The sequence below is a fragment of the Coregonus lavaretus genome (assembly GCF_964263955.1).
Source record: "Coregonus lavaretus genome assembly, chromosome: 21".
NCBI lineage: Eukaryota > Metazoa > Chordata > Actinopteri > Salmoniformes > Salmonidae > Coregonus > Coregonus lavaretus.
In genome coordinates this window covers 12,611,584-12,635,609 of record NC_140008.1, presented here as the reverse complement: position 1 = coordinate 12,635,609, position 24,026 = coordinate 12,611,584, and the positions used below count along the sequence as shown (strand labels likewise).

The following is a 24,026-nucleotide window of genomic DNA, read 5'->3' as shown; positions in this document are numbered from 1 at the left end:
TGTCGGTGAGAGCAGACGTGGCCCACACACAGCTAACAAAGCCGTCTCTCAGCAGCCCAGCGAGTGGTGTGGGGTGGGGAGGTGGGTAACAGAATGAGAGGTGTAGATGAGGACAGGAGCTGCTGCTGAGCCCTTCTATGAACACCAGCAGGCCCAGATCGAAACACACACAACACAGGGAAACAGCTGGAACAGCTTGTAGACTGGCTCTGGTGTTGTTGTTTCTCCTCTACAGCCACTGCCGCAAGCTATCGTGTGTGTGTGTCTGTGTGTGTGTGTGTGTGTGTGTGTGTGTGTGTGTGTGTGTGTGTGTGTGTGTGTGTGTGTGTGTGTGTGTGTGTGTGTGTGTGCGTGCGTGCATGTGTGGTGAGATGGTAGGCGGTTGACACCTGATTTCACCACGCAAACACTTGGGTTGGGAGAGGAGTGGTGAGGAACTGTGGGCTGAAGTAAAAACAACACTAACTGAGATTAGAGCTGGCATGAACACTGAATCAGCCCTGGGTTCTTTTAGCACAAAGATACATTTGAATGATGATACCAGGGGATAGAGAGACAGACAGACAGGGGGCTTATGAGGACAACAGGGCCTATAGAGACCCAGAGAACCAGAGACAACACAGCTGGACAAATGAACTGGCACCTAGGAGTCGAGAGCCTCTAGCTTCCGTCAACTGGCATTAAGTGGTTTCTGTAACGAGTGCTTAAGAGCCAGTGTAAACAAGGGCTTAGACTAACTGCAGAGAAGGAGGTTGGAGCCTAATGTGAGGACTATGGTAGACAGTAATGTGGGGACCATGGTAGACAGTAATGTGAGGACCATGGTAGACAGTAATGTGGGGACCATGGTAGACAGTAATGTGGGGACCATGGTAGACAGTAATGTGGGGACCATGGTAGACAGTAATGTGGGGACCATGGTAGACAGTAATCTGGGGACCATGGTAGACAGTAATGTGGGGACCATGGTAGACAGTAATGTGAGGACCATGGTAGACAGTAATGTGGGGACCATGGTAGGCAGCAATGTGAGGACCATGGTAGACAGTAATGTGGGGACCATGGTAGACAGTAATGTGGGGACCATGGTAGACAGTAATCTGGGGACCATGGTAGACAGTAATGTGGGGACCATGGTAGACAGTAATGTGGGGACCATGGTAGACAGTAATGTGAGGACCATGGTAGACAGTAATGTGGGGACCATGGTAGACAGTAATCTGGGGACCATGGTAGACAGTAATGTGGGGACCATGGTAGACAGTAATGTGAGGACCATGGTAGACAGTAATGTGGGGACCATGGTAGGCAGCAATGTGAGGACCATGGTAGACAGTAATGTGGGGACCATGGTAGACAGTAATGTGGGGACCATGGTAGACAGTAATCTGGGGACCATGGTAGACAGTAATGTGGGGACCATGGTAGACAGTAATCTGGGTACCATGGTAGACAGTAATGTGGGGACCATGGTAGACAGTAATCTGGGGACCATGGTAGACAGTAATGTGGGGACCATGGTAGACAGTAATCTGGGGACCATGGTAGACAGTAATGTGAGGATCGTGGTAGTCAGTAATGTGATGGCAATAATGTGGGGACCATGGTAGACAGTAATGTGGGGACCATGGTAGACAGTAATGTGGGGACCATGGTAGACAGTAATGTGGGGACCATGGTAGACAGTAATGTGGGGACCATGGTAGACAGTAATGTGGGGACCATGGTAGACAGTAATCTGGGGACCATGGTAGACAGTAATGTGAGGACTATGGTAGACAGTAATGTGGGGACCATGGTAGACAGTAATCTGGGGACCATGGTAGACAGTAATCTGTGGACCATGGTAAACAGTAATGTGGGGACCATGGTAGACAGTAATGTGAGGATCGTGGTAGTCAGTAATGTGATGGCAATAATGTGGGGACCATGGTAGACAGTAATCTGAGTACCATGGTAGACAGTAATGTGGGGACCATGGTAGACAGTAATGTGGGGACCATGGTAGACAGTAATCTGGGGACCATGGTAGACAGTAATCTGTGGACCATGGTAAACAGTAATGTGGGGACCATGGTAGACAGTAATGTGGGGACCATGGTAGACAGTAATGTGAGGACCATGGTAGACAGTAATGTGGGGACAATGGTAGACAGTAATGTGAGGACCATGGTAGACAGTAATGTGGGGACCATGGTAGACAGTAATGTGAGGACCATGGTAGACAGTAATGTGGGGACCATGGTAGACAGTAATCTGGGGACCATGGTAAACAGTAATGTGGGGACCATGGTAGACAGTAATGTGGGGACCATGGTAGACAGTAATGTGAGGACCATGGTAGACAGTAATGTGGGGACAATGGTAGACAGTAATGTGAGGACCATGGTAGACAGTAATGTGGGGACCATGGTAGACAGTAATGTGGGGACCATGGTAGACAGTAATGTGGGGACCATTATAAACAGTTGTGTGGGGGCCATGGTAGGCAGTAATGTGAGGACCATGGTAGACAGTAATGTGGGGACCATGGTAGACAGTAATGTGGGGACCATGGTAGACAGTAATGTGGGGACCATGGTAGACAGTAATCTGGGGACCATGGTAGACAGCAATGTGAGGACCATGGTAGACAGTAATGTGGGGACCATGGTAGACAGTAATGTGGGGACCATGGTAGACAGTAATCTGGGGACCATGGTAGACAGTAATGTGGGGACCATGGTAGACAGTAATCTGGGGACCATGGTAGACAGTAATCTGGGGACCATGGTAAACAGTAATGTGGGGACCATGGTAGACAGTAATCTGGGGACCATGGTAAACAGTAATGTGGGGACTATGGTAGACAGTAATGTGGGGACCATGGTAGACAGTAATGTGAGGACTATGGTAGACAGTAATGTGGGGACCATGGTAGACAGTAATGTGAGGACCATGGTAAACAGTAATGTGGGGACTATGGTAGACAGTAATGTGGGGACCATGGTAGACAGTAATGTGAGGACTATGGTAGACAGTAATGTGGGGACCATGGTAGACAGTAATCTGGGGACCATGGTAGACAGTAATCTGGGGACCATGGTAGACAGTAATGTCATGGACATGGTAGGTATCCTATGTGGTAAAATAAGTGGATAACTGTGAGTTTTAGAGTCATCTCCTCTCCCCTATTCTGTAACTCAACATCTGAGGCATGTAGAGAAATGCTGAGACCCAGGCTGTGTCGGAAATTGTACCCTTTTCCCTACATAGTGCGTTCATAGCGCTATGGTCAAAAGTAGAGCACTTTATAGGGGATAGGGTGACATTTCGGACACAGCCCCAAAGTCAAATCAAATCAAATCAAATCTGAAGACCCATGCCAGATGTTTTCAGTCTCCTGAGGGGGAATAGGCGTTGTCATGCCCTCTTCACAACTGTCTTGGGGTGTTTGGACCATGATAGTTTGTTAGTGATGTGGACACCAAGGAACTTGAAGCTCTCGACCCGCTCCACTACAGCTCCGTCGATGTGAATGGGGGTGTGCTCAGCTCTCCTTTTCCTGTAGTCCACGATCAGCTCCTTTGTCTTGCTCACGTTGAGGGAGAGGTGGTTGTCTTGGTACCACACTGCCAGGTCTCTGACCTCCTCCCTATAGGCTGTCTCGTCATTGTCGGTGATCAGGCCTACCACCTTTGTGTCGTCAGAAAACGTAATGATGGTGTTGGAGTCGTGCGTGGCCACGCAGTCATGGGTGAACAGGGAGTACAGGAGGGGACTAAGCACACACCCCTGAGGGGCCCCCGTGTTGAGGATCAGCGTGGCAGATGTGGTGTTGCCTACCCTTACCACCTGGAGGCGGCCCATCAGGAAGTCCAGGATCCTGTTGCACAGGGAGGTGTTTAGTCCCAGGGTCCTTAGCTTAGTGATGAGCTTTGAGGGCACTATGGTGATGAACGTTGAGCTGTAGTCAACAAACAGCATTCTCATGTAGGTGTTCCTTTTGTCCAGGTGGGAAAGGGCAGTGTGGAGTGCAATAGAGATTGCGTAATCTGTGCATCTGTTGGGGCGGTATGCAAATTGTAGTGGGTCTAGGGTTTCTGGGATGATGGTGTTGATATGAGCCATGACCAGCCTTTCAAAGCACTTCATGGCTACAGACATGAGTGCTACTGGGCGGTAGTCATTTAGACAAGTTACCTTGGCGTTCTTGGGCACAGGGACTATGGTGGTCTGCTTGAAACATGTAGGTATTACAGACTCGGTCAGACTCAGTCACATTACTGAGTGGTAAAGCCCTATGCTGAGTAAACACAGGCCACTAACAGCTCTCCTCTCCTGTGATTATAGTTTCTAATCGGAATGTTATTAGCGGACAAGTTGAAAAAATGGTGAAGTATATGTAAGTATACAGTATGTATGTGACAAGTAACAATGCAAACAGTCCCTCCAAAACTATGTCTGCTCCAGTCGGAAAACAATCCGTTTTAAACAACCTAATTCTGGGATTGTGTTCAGTACTTACTTTCTTTCTTTGTTTATTTTTTTTTTTACAAAGTACTTAGAGATTTTGTTGGCATTTCAAACCAGTCTAGTTTATGTGTGCAGTGTGTAACACACATGTGATCCTGGCATCAAGTCAACATTCACAGAATTAATTTTCTTACCCTACCATAGGACACTTTGGTTTTCTACCCTTACAGGGCAAGGATTACTAATCAATTACTAAGTTTTGAAGTTTTGCTGGTGGAAAAAGCTGAAAAATCCTCTTGTCCTAGTTACATTTTGATGACCACATTATTGAAAGTGCACCAGGGACTACTGTCCTCCCGTTCCCTGAGGTTGGTCAATATTGACATGGCTGTGGTCCATACAGAACAGAAGACATGTTGAGTGCCCATTCATCACCACACAGCCTTTCTGTCCTCACCACTTCACCTGCCTCTAGACTAACACTGTGTCGTGCTTTCATACAACATGACCACAGGACATTTACTAGTTTACCACAGAGTATTTCACTGTAAACTTCACAGGGGTCTCCCCAGGTTAATCCAAACATCTGCACCTGGCTGAACAACTCCAAGAACCTTCTATCAATTACCAGGGAGAGTGAAGAATGCCATCTTTAACGATGAACAGATTAGCAGCGCACCTCTCTCTCTCTCTTTCTCTCTCTCTCTCGTTCTGTCTTTCTCTCTCTCACTCTCGCTCTCCCGCTACTCCTCTATTCTCTCTAACCCCCATTCATTAAAACAGTCCTGAAATGAAAGTCTGTTTCATCTTCGCAGGAGCTAGCTGAACGGAATGCTCCCGCCAGGCATTCCAATTATGATTAAGCAGGTTAGCTACTAAAGTAAATTGATGTTTCCAGATGGCAGTTTATATATATATATATATATATATATATATATATATATATATATATATATATATATATATCTAAAATATCTTTAATGGACAATTAGGAATGATGAGAAGTAATTGTGGTGGTTGGATTCTTCAGGTGTTTAGTCATGCTGATGTTGTTATGAAGTGGTTAGTTCTGACGCCAAAGGCGCTACGGTAACAAGCTACAGGCACCTGTTGGAAAGGAATGTTTGTGTAATGGCTCTAAAATGTCATGTTACTGTAATGACTTTGAAAACAAAGAGGAAGGAACCAGGTCTGAATCTGGGTTGGCAATTACGTTGTTGAGAGAGAAGTGCGCGAGTGTCAACGACACAGAGATCGAATAACAGCAAACCCCAAACCAGTGTTCACAGTTGCTTTGACATTTGGTCTTCTGAACTATTATTCGACCGTATCATCTATCATTTATCCCCTAGGGATAAAGAGGAAACAGTGAGTGCTTGAAACAGTTTGGACATTTTCCTGTTTTATGATCAATCCACAATTACAGACTACACTGAGTGTAGTGACTATACCTCATGTCAAGTCACTCATTACGGTTTAGAAACATGGAGCCATTGACATGATCTAGGGCGGTTTTTGTTCTTTCTTTTTCTCCCACCTTGGAGAACATGTGGCAGTTATGCTAAGGGCCATGATAGTAGTAGTTTCCCAAGATGCTCTTTAGTAAACATTCTTCTGAGGTGCTGTAATGAGAAGGCAGCTGTGTGTGTTCTTCTTCTCATGGAGAGAGTGAATCAACCAGTGAGGGAGAGAGAGAGAACGGAGTGAGAGAATGAACGTGTGAGGGACAGAAAGAGAGAGAGAGAGAGGGAGAGAGCGAGAAAGAAAGAGGGAGAGAGACAGTCAGACGGGAGAGAAATAGAGAGAGAGAGAGAGAGAGAGAGAGAGAGAGAGAGAGAGAGAGAGAGAGAGAGAGAGAGAGAGAGAGAGAGAGAGAGAGAGAGAGAGAGAAAGGAGGCATGTGGAGATTAGTGGCTTTTCCTAAAGGAAATATTTTGTTTTTGTAACCACGCATCCTCGGGATAGTGGAGCAGACCCATAAACAACTGAATGTATGGCAAGCAAGGGGGAAGTAACAATCCCAGTAAAACTCCCATGGTGTTATTACATTTTAGTCATTTAGCAGACGCTCTTATCCAGAGCAACTTACATAAGCAATTAGGGTTAAGTGCCTTGCTCAAGGGCACATCAACAGATTCTTCCCCTAGTCAGCTCAGGAATTGAACCAGTGCCCTTTCAGTTACTGACCCAACACTCTTAACCGCTACGCTACCTGGCTCTCCAGCTGGGAAATCTGACACACAGCCCTTAATATAAATAATGATATCAGCTGCTTCAGCACAAGACAAAACATAATCGAGAAACTATAGTTTGGATGTGGGAGATGTGACATGAATGAGTGGGTCACAGGGTTGGGCTCAATTCGAATTGAAGGCAGTCAATTTAGGAAGTGATTTGAATTTAACATTCAGAAATGTAAATACTTTTGAAATAAATAGCTTCTACTTTTCAGTTTATTGAGAAGTAATTGAAAATAAATGCCCTTTTTAAATGATTGAATTGTAGTTTTAGTTTGTTTCCTGAATTGACTGTCTTCAATTCGAATTGAGCCCAACCCTGGTGGGTCAATGAGTGATGTTTGGTTGTGGGACAGGGATGATAGGAAATGAGTCATGCCTGATCTACAAGGTTCAATAACTCCATTGTCATGTTTGATGAGTCATAGTATAGTACTTGGGTACTTACAGGCCATCCTCCGCCAGGGCCCCATTGTCCAGTGAGGGGCCTCCGGGGCCCGAGGTGCTGCTGCTGCCCATACTGCGGAAGGACTCCCGGGCCCTCCGCCGACGCTCTCGCTCCACCTCCTCTGCATCCTCGACGCTCCTCTGGGCGGTTATTCTGTGGAGAGAGAGACGGGGTGAGGAGATATTGTTTAAAGCTACAGTCTGTGATTTGTAAAATAACAAAATGGGTCGCCTCCACTTGAGAGATGGGGCTAAGGAAATTTTAATGACCATTGAACAGCTTTCAAAATCCCAGACTGTAGCTTTAGAATCTAAATGAGAAACGGATTTCAGCCCAATGTATCTTTGAGTTTTTTATTTATGGCTGACATGGTTGGATCCCATGAGTCATCATCCTGGGCTCTCCCAAGAAGATGTTTCTAAACAATGGCCTGTTAATTCCTGGAGAAGGGAGAGTTCTGGGAGATAATGCCAGGAGTACATCTGCCTCAGACCCCAAGCATTCAGCTCGCAATGGATGAGCGATGACATCCCAACAGAACATCGGAAACACTACGGCATCCCCCTGTGTTTATCTCACTAGTAAACATACTACACATGGTTCTACACATGTTTGCATTTTACTGCAACAACACATTTATAACAACAGTGTAAACCCCTTTCTCCGCAGAAGACCAAACCAAACTCCCCGTGGGATCAAAAGGTTCACCCTCGCTAATGTAGACATTTAAATGTTTCCTGGATTTGCATGACATCTATTTTTCAGTGTTTATGAAGAGCAGATTCCACAGCACTTATGGACTTGTCGGCTGTACTGTTTCTCTGTTTTGTAGCGAAGTGCCATGGTATTAGCCTCAGAGTAAATGTAGGAAGTTCAAGACATCTAAGATGAAAGGGTCAGAGCACAGGTGGATCGAGGTTACCCAGATATGTTCTACTATTTTAAATTGTGGTTTCCTTCACAACCAGAACTGGTGGCCAGGGGAGAATAATTTGATAACCAAGTGCCCAACAACACTGAGTGATGGATGAACCAGGAGGTATTGTCATGGTTTCACAAAGGTGACTTCACAGACGGGTTGAGAAACTGATGTATAACACATTTGACATATCAATTGTGATACAAAGGATAATTTTCATGAGTTTGTCTCCGCTAAAATGTTGACACAACATAACCATTGTGGAGACAAGAACGCAGGCACACCATCCCAGTTGGTATGGTATGGTGGTAGGGGGCGTGGCAGTCTGACTTGATAACTTCTTAACCTATCATTCTTTTTCCTTTAATTTGCATTATGGAATTATCTCATTCTTGGCACCAGTCAAACGTCTGACTCAGATGATGATGTCATTAATCTGTTGCTGACTGGATGGCCTTTCTTTCTTTGTCATCCTGTTTCACTCACTGTCTAAATCTGTCCTAGTTTAAACCTAATCTAAGTGACCCATTTTCTCACCCCGTTTATCTTCTGGATCTGTAACCGTGGGGGGTGGGGGGGAATAGCAGTGAGGAAAGACGCGCCAAAGAATCAGGTTAACATTGGGGCTTATGTTGCCTTTCCTGACAATTGTAACAACGTCTAATCTCGACTTCCTCTGAATAATGTTCAAAAGCCGCAGGGCCAAGGAGCCAGACTCTGACAGTTAGACTGTTAAGGGGATTTATTTGGGGCTGTTTTGCCCCTTTGTAAATTCACACCAGAGCAAGTCTGAGCATGCCACTGCTGTCTCCACACAAAACTGAAAACAAACAGGCAACTGCCTCTCCAGACCAGATGGGTCGGTGTTGTGCCTCACAGGGGAGTGTGATTAGCAGAGTTCTTGGAGTGGGAACTACCAGAGGCTTCACCTTTCTGACTGACTTATTTACTTATCAAATCACATTTTATTTGTCAAATGCACTGAATACAGTGAAATGCTTACTTACAAGCTCTTTCCCAACAATGCAGAGTTGAATAAGAAAATGAAAAACACATGAGGAAATAAACCACACAAGAATGAAGCTATAAACAAGGAGTACCAATACATATCAATGTGCAGGGGCACGAGGTATTTGGGGTCGATATGTACAGTGCCTTCAAAAAGTATTCACACCCCTTGACTTTTTGCTCTGGAAGTTAATGACATGATCTACCCCAGCAATAAAGTATTCAAATGCACTGAGGGTTGGAATGATTATGGAACAACATGTGAACCCCTCTGGTAGTTCATTCCCCATCTCTGCCTCCCATGTTAGGTTTGACACCTGGCTGTTAAAGATGATTGACTGGCCACCCGGAGATCACAAAGATCAATGGAATACAGGAAGAGAGGTGAACTCTAACCTCTGACTGTGACACACCAGGTTTCCTGCCACACTGTGAAATGTTGAGCCAAAATGATGACTGAGTCACATATTCCTTCTGTTGTGTAGCATTGTACTGTACCAGTCAAAAGTTTGAACTACCTATTCATTCAAGGGTTTTTCTTTATTTTTACTATTTTCTGTATTGTAGAATAATATTGATGACATCAAAACTATGAAATAACACAAATGGAATCATGTAGTAACCAAAAACATGTTAAACAAATACAAATATATTTGAGATTTGAGATTCTTCAAATAGCCACCCTTTGCCTTGTCACGGTTTCGGCCGAGGCTGCTCCTCCTCCTTGCTCGGGCAGGCTTCGGCGGTCGTCGTCCCCGGAGTACTAGCTGCCACCGTTGTATGTTTTCGATGTTTGTTTGGTTTTGTCTTATTTGTACACCTGTTTCCGTTTAGTGTTAATTATGTGTCCTATAAGTTCTCGTTTTGTTAGTCGTGTGTTGTGTGTAATTGTTCCGCCTGTCAGCAGGTGCTGTGATTGTTTTGCTCCATTGTTTGGAGAGTTTTCGCACTTGTGTGCGCGCTTATTGTAATTTGGTGTTTACGCACGGTGTGCGTAATCGCTCGCCTCCGGGCTCTTTTGAGGCCCGTTTGTATTTCGTTGTCGTCTACTAAAGTCTGTTAGACGAAGCTTCTGTGTCCTGCGCCTGATTCCTGCACCACATCCACATTCAGCATTCTGACAGAATTACAGACCTACTATGGAATCAGCAGGAGCAGCAGCAGCGCCCGAGTCATTGGAGGAACGCGTCCGCGGGAAGGACGACAGGATCCATCAAATCGGGACCGCCCTGCAGGACATGATAAATACTCTGCACCGATGGGAGAACAGAGGGGTACCCACACCTCCACCTACCTCACCACCACCATCGGCCAGTCCGCCCATCCAAGCTCCGGAACCCAGTGGGATTCGGCTCTCGCTCCCGAGGGCGTATGATGGCACCGCTGCCGGGTGTCAGGGGTTCCTCCTGCAGGTGGAACTCTACCTGGCCACCGTACACCCGGCGCCCTCGGGACATGAGAGCGTTTCCGCCCTCATCTCCTGTCTCACCGGCAAAGCGTTGGAGTGGGCCAATGCCGAATGAAGGGGGATAGACGCCGCCACTATCACCTACGCGGAGTTCTCCCGCCGCTTCAGGGCCGTGTTCGACCATCCACCTGAGGGGAAAGCGGCGGGGGAGCGTCTATTCTACCTCCGACAGGGGAAGAGGAGCGCCCAGGAGTTCGCCTTGGAATTCCGGACTCTAGCGGCGGATGCAGGGTGGAATGAGCGGGCCCTCATCGACCACTATCGATGCAGTCTGCGGGAGGACGTCCGCCGAGAGCTGGCCTGCAGGGACACCAACCTCTCGTTCGACCAGTTGGTGGACATGTCCATCCGTCTCGACACCCTGCTGGTCACCCGCGGACGTCCCGAGTGGGGGCCGTCCATTCCACCCTCCAGCACCTCCGAGCCGAGCCCTATGGAGCTCGGGGGTGCTGGCGCTAGAGAGAGGAGGAGAAGGAACCCGAGGGGGGCCGTCCCCTGCACCAACTGTGGCCGTGGAGGGCACACTGCGGCTAGGTGCTGGGGAGGGTCTCCAGGGGGACGAGACAACAGGCCACGCACTGGGGAGTCCTTCCAGGTGAGTAGGCGCCCCACTTACCCAGAGCTCTCTGTTGTGCACCTATGTATACCTGTCAGTTTTCCACAGGTTGCACCTCATTCCCAGCATAAGGCGCAGCTGGGAATTTTGTTGATCGGAATTTTTGTGTAAAGTTAGGGATTCCCCTCCTTCCTGTCAATGCTCCCTTCCCTGTACATGCACTAGATAGCCGCCCGTTGGGATCGGGGTTGATTAGGGAGGTCACAGCGCCACTTAGGATGAGTACGCAGGGGGGTCATGAGGAAACTATTCAGTTATATCTGATCGACTCTCCTGCATATCCAGTGGTGCTGGGGCTTCCCTGGTTGATTACCCATAATCCCTCTATTTCGTGGCAACAGAGGGCTCTTAAGGAGTGGTCTGCCCAGTGTGTGGGGCGATGTCTGGGTGTTTCCGTGGGGGCGACCTCGGTGGAGAGTCCGAACCAAGTGCCCGCAATGCACATTCCCCCTGAGTATGAGGAGGTAGCACTCGTGTTTAGCAAGGCGAGGGCGACGCGATTGCCACCTCATAGACAGGAGGATTGTGCGATAGACCTCCAGGCAGGAGCAGCGCTTCCGCGGAGCCATGTGTATCCTCTGTCTCAAGAGGAGAAGGGGGCTATGGAGACATACATAGCCGAGTCTCTGAGACAAGGATACATACGGCCCTCCACTTCCCCTGCGTCCTTGAGCTTCTTTTTTGTGAAGAAAAAGGATGGAGGATTGCGCCCGTATATTGATTACCGTAGTCTCAATCAGATCACTGTGAAATACAGTTATCCACTCCCTCTGATTGCGACTATGACGGAATCATTACACGGAGCGCGTTTCTTCACAAAACTGGATCTCAGGAGCGCCTACAACTTGGTGCGCATTAGGGAGGGCGATGAATGGAAGACAGCATTTAGTACCACCTCGGGTCATTACGAGTATCTCGTCATGCCATACGGGTTGATGAATGCTCCTTCAGTCTTCCAATCCTTTGTGGATGAGATCTTCCGGGACATGCAGGGGCAAGGTGTGGTCGTGTACATTGACGACATTCTAGTGTACTCGTCTACACGAGCCGAGCATGTAGCGCTGGTGCGCCGAGTGTTGAGGAGGCTGTTGGAGCACGACCTGTATGTCAAGGCAGAGAAATGTCTGTTTTTCCAGGAGTCTATCTCCTTTTTGGGTTATCAGTTGTCCGCGTCAGGGGTGAAGATGGAGGTTGACCGTGTGTCAGCCGTGCGTAATTGGCAAACCCCAACCAAGGTTAAAGAGGTGCAGCAGTTCTTGGGTTTTGCGAATTACTACCGGAGGTTTATCCGGGGTTTTGGACAGGTGGCAGCTCCCATAACGTCTCTTCTGAAGGGGGGTCCGGTGCGCTTGCAGTGGTCAGCTGAGGCGGACAGGGCTTTTGGGAGACTGAAGGGCCTGTTTACTTCGGCTCCGGTGCTGGCGCATCCGGATCCCGCTTTACCATTTCAGGTAGAGGTGGAAGCGTCTGAGGCCGGTATAGGGGCCGTGCTATCGCAACGGTTCGGCACGCCACCTAAACTCCGCCCCTGTGCTTTTTACTCCAAAAAGCTCAGCCCGGCGGAGCGAAATTATGACGTAGGGGACAGGGAACTGTTAGCCGTGGTACAGGCCCTAAAGGTGTGGAGGCATTGGCTTGAGGGGGCTCAACACCCTTTCCTCATTTTGACTGACCACCGTAACCTGGAGTACATCCGGGCAGCTAGGAGACTGAACCCTCGCCAGGCTCGGTGGAACATGTTTCTAGCCCGGTTCGTATTTAAAATCACGTACATCCCTGGGTCCCAGAACGGTAAGGCAGACGCCCTGTCCCGGCGGTATGACACAGAGGAGAGGTCCGTTGAGCCCACTCCCATACTACCGGAGTCTTGTCTGGTGGCACCGGTAGTGTGGGAGGTCGATGCTGAAATCGAGCGGGCGTTGCGTACCGACCCTGGCCCTCCACAGTGTCCTGTGGGTCGGACGTACGTTCCGCTCGAGGTTCGGGATCGACTTATTTATTGGGCTCACACGTCACCCTCCTCTGGACATCCAGGTATTGGCCGGACAGTGCACTGCCTTAGCGCTATGTACTGGTGGCCAACGTTAGCCAGGGATGTGAGGGTTTATGTCTCCTCCTGCTCGGTGTGCGCCCAGTGTAAGGCGCCCAGACACCTGCCCAGGGGGAAGTTACAACCCCTGCCTGTTCCACAACGACCCTGGTCTCACCTCTCGGTGGATTTTGTTACAGACCTTCCCCCCTCTCAGGGGAATACCACCATCCTGGTCGTTGTGGATCGGTTCTCTAAGGCCTGTCGTCTCCTCCCAATGCCGGGTCTTCCTACTGCCCTACAGACCGCTGAGGCACTTGACCAGAAACCTACCCCTCCGCCTGCCCTGCCGGAAGCTGGGTCGGCGGTTTGTGGGGCCTTTTAAAGTCCTGAGGAGGTTGAACGAGGTGTGTTACAGGTTACAACTGCCTATTGATTATCACGTTAACCCCTCGTTCCATGTGTCTCTTCTCAGGCCGGTGGTAGCTGGTCCACTCCAGGACTGTGAGATAGGAGAGACTCCTCCGCCCCCACTGGACATCGAGGGGGCTCCGGCGTAGACAGTTCGGTCCATCTTGGATTCGAGACGTCGGATGGGGGGTCTCCAATATCTCGTGGAGTGGGAGGGGTACGGCCCGGAGGAACGGTGCTGGGTGCCGAGGAGGGACATCTTAGACCCGTCTCTCCTGACTGAGTTCCACCATGGTCATTCCACGCGCCCTGCTCCGCGTCCTCCTGGTCGTCCCCGAGGCCGGGGTCGGCGCACGGCTGGAGCCGCGCGTCAAGGGGGGGTACTGTCACGGTTTCGGCCGAGGCTGCTCCTCCTTGCTCGGGCAGGCTTTGGCGGTCGTCGTCCCCGGAGTACTAGCTGCCACCGTTGTATGTTTTCGATGTTTGTTTGGTTTTGTCTTATTTGTACACCTGTTTCCGTTTAGTGTTAATTATGTGTCCTATAAGTTCTCGTTTTGTTAGTCGTGTGTTGTGTGTAATTGTTCCGCCTGTCAGCAGGTGCTGTGATTGTTTTGCTCCATTGTTTGGAGAGTTTTCGCACTTGTGTGCGCGCTTATTGTAATTTGGTGTTTACGCACGGTGTGCGTAATCGCTCGCCTCCGGGCTCTTTTGAGGCCCGTTTGTATTTCGTTGTCGTCTACTAAAGTCTGTTGGACGAAGCTACTGTGTCCTGCGCCTGATTCCTGCACCACATCCACATTCAGCATTCTGACATGCCTTGATGACAGCTTTGCACACTCTTGGCATTCTCTCAACCAGCTTCACCTGGAATGCTTTTCCAACAATCTTGAGGGAGTTCCCACACATGCTTAGCACCTGTTGGCTGCTTTTCCTTCACTCTGCCGTCCGACTCATCCAAAACCATCTCAATTGGGTTGTGCATGACACAAGTAATTTTTCCAACAATTGTTTACAGACAGATTATTTCACTTATAAGTCATTGTATCACCATTCCAGTTGGTCAGAAGTTCACATACACTAAGTTGACTGTGTCTTTAAACAGCTTGGAAAATTCCAGAAAATGATGTCATTGCTTTAGAAGCTTCTGATAGGCTAATTGACATCATTTGAGTCAATTGGAGGTGTACCTGTGGATGTATTTCAAGGCCTACCTTCAAACTCAGTGCCTCTTTGCTTGATATCATGGGAAAATCAAAAGAAATCAGCCAAGACCTCAGAAAAAAGTTTTAGACCTCCACAAGTCTGGTTCATCCTTGGGAGCAATTTCCAAACGCCTGAAGGTACCACGTTCATTTGTACAAACAATAGTACGCAAGTATAAACACCATGGGACCAGGCAGCCGCCATACTGCTCAGGAAGGAGACGCGTTCTGTCTCCTAGAGATTAACGTACTTTGGTGCGAAAAGTGCAAATCAATCCCAGAACAACAGCAAATGACCCTGTGAAGATACTTGAGGAAACAGGTACAAAAGTATCTATATCCACAGTAAAACGAGTCCTATATCGACATAACCTGAAAGGCCGCTCAGCAAGGAAGAAGCCACTGCTCCAAAACCGCCATAAAAAAGCCAGACTACGGTTTGCAACTGCACATGGGGACAAAGATCTTACTTTTTGGAGAAATGTCCCCTGGTCTGATGAAACAAAAATAGAACTGTTTGGCCATAATGACCATTGTTATGTTTGGAGGAAAAGGGGGGTGGCTTACAAGCCGAAGAACACCATCCCAACCGTGAAGCACGGGGGTGGCAGCATCATGCTGTGGGGGTGCTTTGCTGCAGGAGGGACTGGTGCACTTCACAAAATTGATGGCATCATGAGGAAGGAAAATTATGTGGATATATTGAAGCAACATCTCAAGACATCAGTTAGGAAGTTAAAGCTTGGTCGCAAATGGGTCTTCCAAATGGACAATGACCCCAAGCATACTTCCAAAGGTGTGGCAAAATGGCTTAAGGACTACAAAGTCAAGCTATTGGAGTGGCCATCACAAAGCCCTGACCTCAATCCTATAGAAAATTTGTGGGTAGAACTGAAAAAGCGTGTGTGAGCAAGGAGGCCTACAAACCTGACTCAGTTACACCAGCTCTGTCAGGAGGAATGGCCAAAATTCACCCAATTTATTGTGGGAAGCTTGTGGAAGGCTACCCGAAATGTTTGACCCAAGTTAAATAATTTAAAGGCAATGCTACCAAATACTAATTGAGTGTATGTAAACTTCTGACCCACTGGGAATGTGATGAAAGAAAGAAAAGCTGAAATGAATAATTCTCTCAACTATTATTCTGACATTTCACATTCTTAAAATAAAGTTGTGATCCTAACTGACCTAAAACAGGGAATTTATACTAGGATTAAATGTCAGGAATTGTGAAAAACTGAGTTTAAATGTATTTGGCTAAGGTGTATGTAAACTTCCGACTTCAACTGTACACACACACACACTCACACACACAAACACACCCTTTGCTTGACTGTTGTAAGTAGTACTTGACTAGAGATGCATTAGGTAAGAAAGTAAGTATTTCACAGGAAACATTATTATCTTAAGGTTAAAAAGGTTCAGCGCACTTGTTAAGTGCTTGGTTACTCGCTGAATGATTAAATAATAACATGGTTTCCTTCCCCTGTTAAAAGCCAGACAGACAGACATTGAAGAGAGGGTGCTGTGAAGAATTTCCAGGATGATGTCATGGTTGTCATGAAACAAGTTAGAACAGTTGCTATGTGGACGCCATTACATCAGCCAGACACAATACTATGTTGTTGACGATACTGAAGAGATTACTTTTCCAAGAATCGGTTGAACAAGTCACTAACTGAGAGGAGCTTTTTCCAACTCACAGTGCCATGACCTTACTTGAACTACAGTTTAAAACCAAGTCAGCTGTAGCCTTATGTGTCTCTACTCAAACGAATGAAAGTCTACTATGAATGCCACATCATCATGACACTTTCCAGTCATCTCCAAAATTGCTGGTCATTTTCAGTGAAATGCAACATGTTTAGGGCAGATGTTCACACACGGCCAACTGGGGAGGATGGACAATGACCATGGAGGTGACTGCCGGGCAATCTGACTGCGTTGCCATCAGAGGAGGCTGGTGGGAGGAGCTATAGGAGGACGGGCTCATTGTAATGGCTGGAATGGAATAAATGTAACGGTATCAAACACATCAAAAATATGGAAACCACATGTTTGACTGTTCCATTTGTACCATTCCAGCCATTACAATGAGCCGGTCCTCCTATAGCTCAGCTCACCAGCCTCCTCTGGTTGCCATGGACACAGGCCTGCCTGGGCTCCCCCTGTAAGCCAGGAGAGTAGACAGTAATCACCAATCACCATGTTATGGCTGGCGACTGGCCCCCCTTGCAGAGCCCAAATGGAGCAAAGCTCATTTACTGCAGTCTGGGAACCCCAGGGCCCTTTTGGTTTGTTTACCTATGGGCATTAGTTAAAGCTCATTACACACAGGTAACTGCCAAAATAAAGGAAACACCAACATAAAGTGTCTTAATAGAGCATTGGTCCACCAATAGACTTTGTGTCCCTCATTTACTTAACTGTTTCCATTATTTTGGCAGTTAACTGTTTATGTACACGTCATTTCTCAACTGCATGGAATACCCTAATAAAGTTGTTCAATGAGCAGGTCTGGTGAATCCATTTGCACGTCATCTTATCTCACTGTGTGGGATTTGATGGTTTTAAGTCCATGTTGAGACCAATAGAGATAATATCCATCCACCACTGAGTATTTCTTATCCTATAGGATCTTAACTGACCAAGGCAGGAGAGATAACTGTCAGACAGCCAGTCTGTCTATCACCTCTTTCCTTTACTGCTCTAAAGAGAGTGATCTCTGGAGAGGGAAACACCTGGGTGTTTGCGTTCCCCTGCTGCCCTCCAAAAGCAGACAACCTTTGGTAAGGCACACCAGGGCAAAGGCAACAGAGGGCTGTGGTCAAACATAGTGCACTATATAGGGAACAGGGTGCCATTTGGGACACTGTCAGAGTTTATTGCCCCTTTCACTCAACTGGCAAAGCCCCCTACGTTCCTCTGTCTCTTATCTCTCCCCCCTATCGTAAACAGAGAGAACACCAAGTCTGCCATGAGGATTAAGAGGTCACAGGCTGAGGTGGGGTGGGCCTGTAGTATTAATGTGTGTGTATTGATCGGAATCAGAATCGCCTTTATTCGCCAAGGAAATTTTACCCAGAAAGTATCTTAGCAAAATGGTGATGCCAGCAATATATAAAATATACAGACAGAATATAGACAGAGGAATTTATACATAGTCTACATATAGACAATATAGATGCAGGCTAGCATAGGGGTGAACAGGCCAAGGTGGGGTGGGGCTGTAGTAAGAGTGTGTGTGCATTGATGCAGGCTAGCAGAAGGGTGGACAAAACAAACAGGCTTGCTCTGCTTGACGCCTACCTGGATGCTTGTGAGTGACATCATCACAAACCTCTGAGCGATGGAGGATCAGAGATGAGGAAGACAGAAAATAAGCTCTCTCTCTCTATTTCTCTCTCTTTCTCTCTCTCTCTCTGTCTCTATATATGTCTCTCTCTGATTTCATTCAAAACAGATCCACCCCACATGCTTTCCTTGACCCATTCAAATTAATGGCACAACATCAGATAAAACATGTTTCCATTTTTGTTCTGTTTGTTTTTATTGGTATCGACACGCCGCTCTTTGAGGTTTTCCTGTCGTTTTACTGTGAATACCTCCTCTTGGTAGAAGCTGAAGTTTGGGGCAGTTTCACTGCTTAGTGTAAGGGTGCTTTTCACTAATAATAAGACTAAACTGTGAGTTTGTTCGGCTTCTAACATCAGTATCTCTGACTCACTTAATAGTAAATCTGAGACAACATAACATTTAGACAAGAGGATGAAGGATCATGAACAAACTGAAAACCATATTTTCGTTACAGTAAAAAAAAAAAACACTTCCAAGGGTTTGGCATTGTCATAAACTTTCTAATGATGGGATGGGACTCACCTGATAAAAAACCAGAGGCAACAGAACATTTAGACAAGAGGGTGAAAGGTTTGGCATTATCAGACACTTTCTAAGGATGGGATGGAGGAGTGTCATCCATCTCTCTCCACTTTCCCAGTGGGACCAGCTGCACTGAGGATCAGCCCAAGTGTCTCGTGGGCACACAGCTCTGATACACCCCCCAGGCCTGGCTGTATAGTATTTATGACTGTTACCTAAAAACATTGGATAAAGTGCCTAATTACATCCCTCCTAACTGTTCCACACCCTCTGTGCAGCAGCCTAACTGCCTAAGCCTCAACTCTCAGCTGTTTGATAAACCCCACCTGCTATGCTCCATCTGAAATCCTCTCCCATTGACAAAACTGGAACTCTCTGAATACATGATCAAAACAAAAGGTTGAATTCTCAGTGAAGACTTTCAATTCACTTTCATTCCCTCTCTTTCTTCTCTTTTTTTGTTGATTATAACGGTTGAAGTGTCTTAAGGACCCTTTCCCAAACAGTGTTCTGTGTTTGATCAATCATGGAAGGCTCTGGATCGACTGATCAGCTATTTGGAAATGAGACTGAAATGGGTCTCGGTAGATGGAATCTATGTTATTTCATGTCTCTCCTATTTTCATTGTGTAATGTCCCCCCCCCCCCCCCCCTTCATGTTATAGTGCTATTTCTATTTTATTGTTGTATTACCATTTTCATTATTTGATTTCACTAGTCCTGCATGTTGGAGCTCCAAGCCTAAGATTTTCACTGTACCCTGCAATCACACCTGCAACCCTGTACTATTAAACACTCTGAATCTGAATCTCTGAATGTTGAGTGATTCCTGGACCTGCACTAAATGGAGGCTATCGGTTTACAGACCACCTACACTTTACTTTCACTACTGTCTCTCTCCCTCAAAGCAACACTGGGGGAAAGGAATGTAAAATAAAGGGAAAAATACCTAACATGCCGCCGCCCGTAAGCGGCCCCTTTTCACAATGGAGTTGCCCATGTCACCCCTGTCACCTTTGACACAGGTCACTGCCCCAATTTGTCTCAGCTTCAGTCTGAAGCGAAAGCCTGGGGCGCCTCTCTCATAATTTCTTTCTCTCTCTCTCTCTCTCTCTTATTCTCTCTCTCTGTCTCTCTCTCTTCCTCCCTGTTCCCCAGAGTCTTTGAGAGGAACAACGAACAACAAACAACCAAGGACGAGATCTGATGTAAAGGTCTGTCTGTGGTGACAGTGTGGCACTGCTTCAGTCCTGAACTTCACCAACGGCGTGGAGCCGAGACCAGGCTTTGTGGAATCTAGCTCCGACTACACCGATTTGCCCAAGGTCAATACTTTTAAAAAAAAGTATTATGAAAAGCCCACCTTGTACTTATGTTTGTCCTCTGTAGTTGCTTGCCTTTCTTTGTTTACTGAAATCCATACTTTTTCTTTAAACGTTCATCAAATACAACCACCGACTGCGCATGTGGCCATTGAATCTCAACAAGGAAACAGTAAATGGTGGTATTTGATTAACTTTTTTATATTTGATGAACAGTTTAGCCTGCTACTTCAGTCCATGTCCAGGTTGTGTTGTTAACAGTGATAAGACCCAGGGCAGTGGACATTGAATTACCCCTCCTGTAATCAGAGCAACGGGAGAAAGCCTAGGGTCTGTACTTATGAAGCTTCTCAGAGTAGGAGTGCTGATCTAGGATCAGGTCCCCCCTCTTAGTCATTATGATTTAGAAGGCAAAACTGATCCTAGATCAGCACTCCTACTCTGAGAAGCTTTGTATATGCTGCCGTGGGATCTGACCTCTGACCCACATCTATAGTACACTGATCCATCCCTCTGGTGCCCAATCTGACAAACATGTTTACTAAGGAGAGGCTTGCTAGCCAGAACTGGGGGATATATGGATACATGGTTTAGCATGGTTTAACATACAGTGGTTCCTCAGGTAAAAGTTGCATCATACCACAGTATAGCATGCGGTATCCTGTGCTATGGCATGGTACAATCCCACAATGGACCTCAATGGGCCACGGCATAACTTCAAAACATTTAATTGAGGAACCACTGTAGGGATAATATTATGCATTATATGTAACAGATCAGTGTAAAACATACTCTGAGCCATTGTATTTCTTGATGAAATATGGATTTTAGACAAATTCACGCGGCAGTTTTCCTGAGCCAAGAAAGGTTGTTCTGAGTTAAATGAGGACAGACTTCGACTCACGTCCACACGTGGACCACCAATTGAGGTGTGATTGATGACCATTTAAAAAAAAAATGTTTAACTAGGCAAGTCAGTTAAGAACAAGTCAGTTAAGAACACACAGTACTTGTGTCTCACAGTCACAATAACCATTAACTTGAGTGCTGCCTTGTGCCCACAAAACAAAGAGATTGAGAATGGGTCTGGAGCTACAACTCAATTTACTCTAGCAGGCTACCAACATAGGGCTATGACTCACTTTACACATTTTTGTCTAGCATACCTGAAAAACAGCATAATTAACTATCTTTCTTTATTCAAACTATTTGTACTCCAAAAAACGGTATTCATGTTTTTACTCACTTCAAGAGGTTCTGCAAACCTTGCTTACTGGAGTTTCTTCTCAGGATAGCATGTGACATGTCTCCTTTCTCCTCTTCTGGCCCTCTTTATCAGAATAAAAATATCACAAGTGTAGCTCCTCTTCTTCCAACAGAATGACAGAACCTCTCTGTCTCTTCCAGTCCTGAGCCCAACGGCCAGTGATGAGGTTTCTATATGACAGATCTCTGTAGTCCTCTTTTCTCCCTCAGACGGGAAGGCACACACACTCTCTGACCTACACACACAGACACACACTCCCAGGGCTCCCTCGTCTCTTAGATCCTGGCCCCCACGCAGCCTGTTGAAAATGTGAGGAAAGCTCAGAGAAGCACTCTCTTTCCTCTCACAGAGACAGGTTTCAGTCACTGCCCCCGTCACCCTCCTCCTCTCTCCCTCTCTCCTCCTCCTCTCTCCCTCTCTCCTCCTCTCCCTCTCTGCTACATGTGGTTCTTATTTAGTGCTCAGACCGTGGCCCAATATCTTTTCCCCTCCCTTTCCCGTTCTGCAGGGTCATGTGTCTTTCCCTGGGGGAGGTGTAAAATGATACCCCCACCCAACGTCCTCTAATCCAGCCCCCTAAAACCCCCCTGTCCCTCTGTCTGTCCCCCAGCTCATCCACTCCTTACATCTCAATCTTCACTCAGATTAGAAAAGATGAAGAAAAACAATGAAGATATTTCTGTTTGGGTACAAACAACACTTAATGGTCCTACACATACAATGGGGGAAAAAGTATTTAGTCAGCCACCAATTGTGCAAGTTCTCCCACTTAAAAAGATGAGAGAGGCCTGTTATTTTCATCATATGTACACGTCAACTATGACAGACAAATTGAGGAAAAAAAATCCAGAAAATCACATTGTAGGATTTTTAATGAATTTATTTGCAAATTATGGTGGAAAATAAGTATTTGGTCACCTACAAACAAGCAAGATTTCTGGCTCTCACAGACCTGTAACTTCTTCTTTAAGAGGCTCCTCTGTCCTCCACTCGTTACCTGTATTAATGGCACCTGTTTGAACTTGATATCAGTATAAAAGACACCTGTCCACAACCTCAAACAGTCACACTCCAAACTCCACTATGGCCAAGACCAAAGAGCTGTCAAAGGACACCAGAAACAAAATTGTAGACCTGCACCAGGCTGGGAAGACTGAATCTGCAATAGGTAAGCAGCTTGGTTTGAAGAAATCAACTGTGGGAGCAATTATTAGGAAATGGAAGACATACAAGACCACTGATAATCTCCCTCGATCTGGGGCTCCACGCAAGATCTCACCCCGTGGGGTCAAAATGATCACAAGAACGGTGAGCAAAAATCCCAGAACTACACGGGGGGACCCAGTGAATGACCTGCAGAGAGCTGGGACCAAAGTAACTGTCACGCCCTGGCTCTGGGGACTATTAAATGTTGAGCCAGGGTGTGGATTTTCTATTGTTTAGTTTTCTAGGTTTGTGTTCTAGTTCGTGTATATCTATGTTGGCCAGGGTGGTTCCCAATCAGAGGCAGCTGTAGCTTGTTGTCTCTGATTGGGGACCATACTTAGGCAGCCTGTTTGGCACTGTTATTTTGTGGGATCTTGTTCCGTTTGGTTTGGTGTATAACCTAGGACTTCACGTATCATTTGGTTTGTTGTTTTGGTTCGTGTGCAGTACGGTAAATAAAATGTACGCTTATCACGCTGCGCCTTGGTCCGAGTCTTCCTGTAACGATCGTGACAGTAACAAAGCCTACCATCAGTAACACACTACGCCGCCAGGGACTCAAATCCTGCAGTGCCAGACGTGTCCCCCTGCTTAAGCCAGTACATGTCCAGGCCCGTCTGAAGATTGCTAGAGTGCATTTGGATGATCCAGAAGAGGATTGGGAGAATGTCATATGGTCAGATGAAACCAAAATATAACTTTTTGGTAAAAACTCAACTCGTCGTGTTTGGAGGACAAAGAATGCTGAGTTGCATCCAAAGAACACCATACCTACTGTGAAGCATGGGGGTGGAAACATCATGCTTTGGGACTGTTTTTCTGCAAAGGGACCAGGACGACTGATCCGTCTAAAGGAAAGAATGAATGGGGCCATGTATCGTGAGATTTTGAGTGAAAACCTCCTTCCATCAGCAAGGGCATTGAAGATGAAACGTGGCTGGGTCTTTCAGCATGACAATGATCCCAAACACACCACCCGGGCAACGAAGGAGTGGCTACATAAGAAGCATTTCAAGGTCCTGGAGTGGCCTAGCCAGTCTCCAGATCTCAACCCCATAGAAAATCTTTGGAGGGAGTTGAAAGTCCGTGTTGCCCAGCGACAGCCCCAAAACATCACTGCTCTAGAGGAGATCTGCATGGAGGAATGGGCCAAAATACCAGCAACAGTGTGTGAAAACCTTGTGAAGACTTACAGAAAACGTTTGACCTGTGTCATATTATTATTATTATTATTATTGCCAACAAAGGGTATATAACAAAGTATTGAGAAACTTTTGTTATTGACCAAATACTTATTTTCCACCATAATTTGCAAATAAATTCATCAAAAATCCTACAATGTGATTTTCTGGATTTTTTTTCTCTCATTTTGTCTGTCATAGTTGACGTGTACCTATGATGAAAATTACAGGCCTCTCTCATCTTTTTAAGTGGGAGAACTTGCACAATTGGTGGCTGACTAAATAATTTTTTCCCCCATGCATGTCCTGTTTACACTCTCTCAAATTACTAATAATCAGTTTTAAAAAATATTGAGTAGGTTCAGTTTTATTTACCAA

The 24,026-nt window shown here is 46.5% G+C and overlaps 1 protein-coding gene across 1 annotated transcript in view; it reads right to left on the bottom strand.

Moving 5' to 3' along the window:
- Window positions 1-21,652, bottom strand: part of LOC311149290 (uncharacterized protein) — a 46,600-nt gene extending 24,948 nt beyond the window's left edge. The window contains exons 1-2 of the mRNA XM_084186418.1: window positions 21,241-21,652; window positions 7,141-7,293 (exon numbers count right to left, since the gene is read on the bottom strand). Coding sequence (XP_084042544.1) covers window positions 7,141-7,293; window positions 21,241-21,299 — 212 coding nt within the window. The 5' untranslated portion in view covers window positions 21,300-21,652. The remainder of the gene's footprint in view (window positions 1-7,140; window positions 7,294-21,240) is intronic.
- Window positions 21,653-24,026: the final 2,374 nt, after the last annotated feature.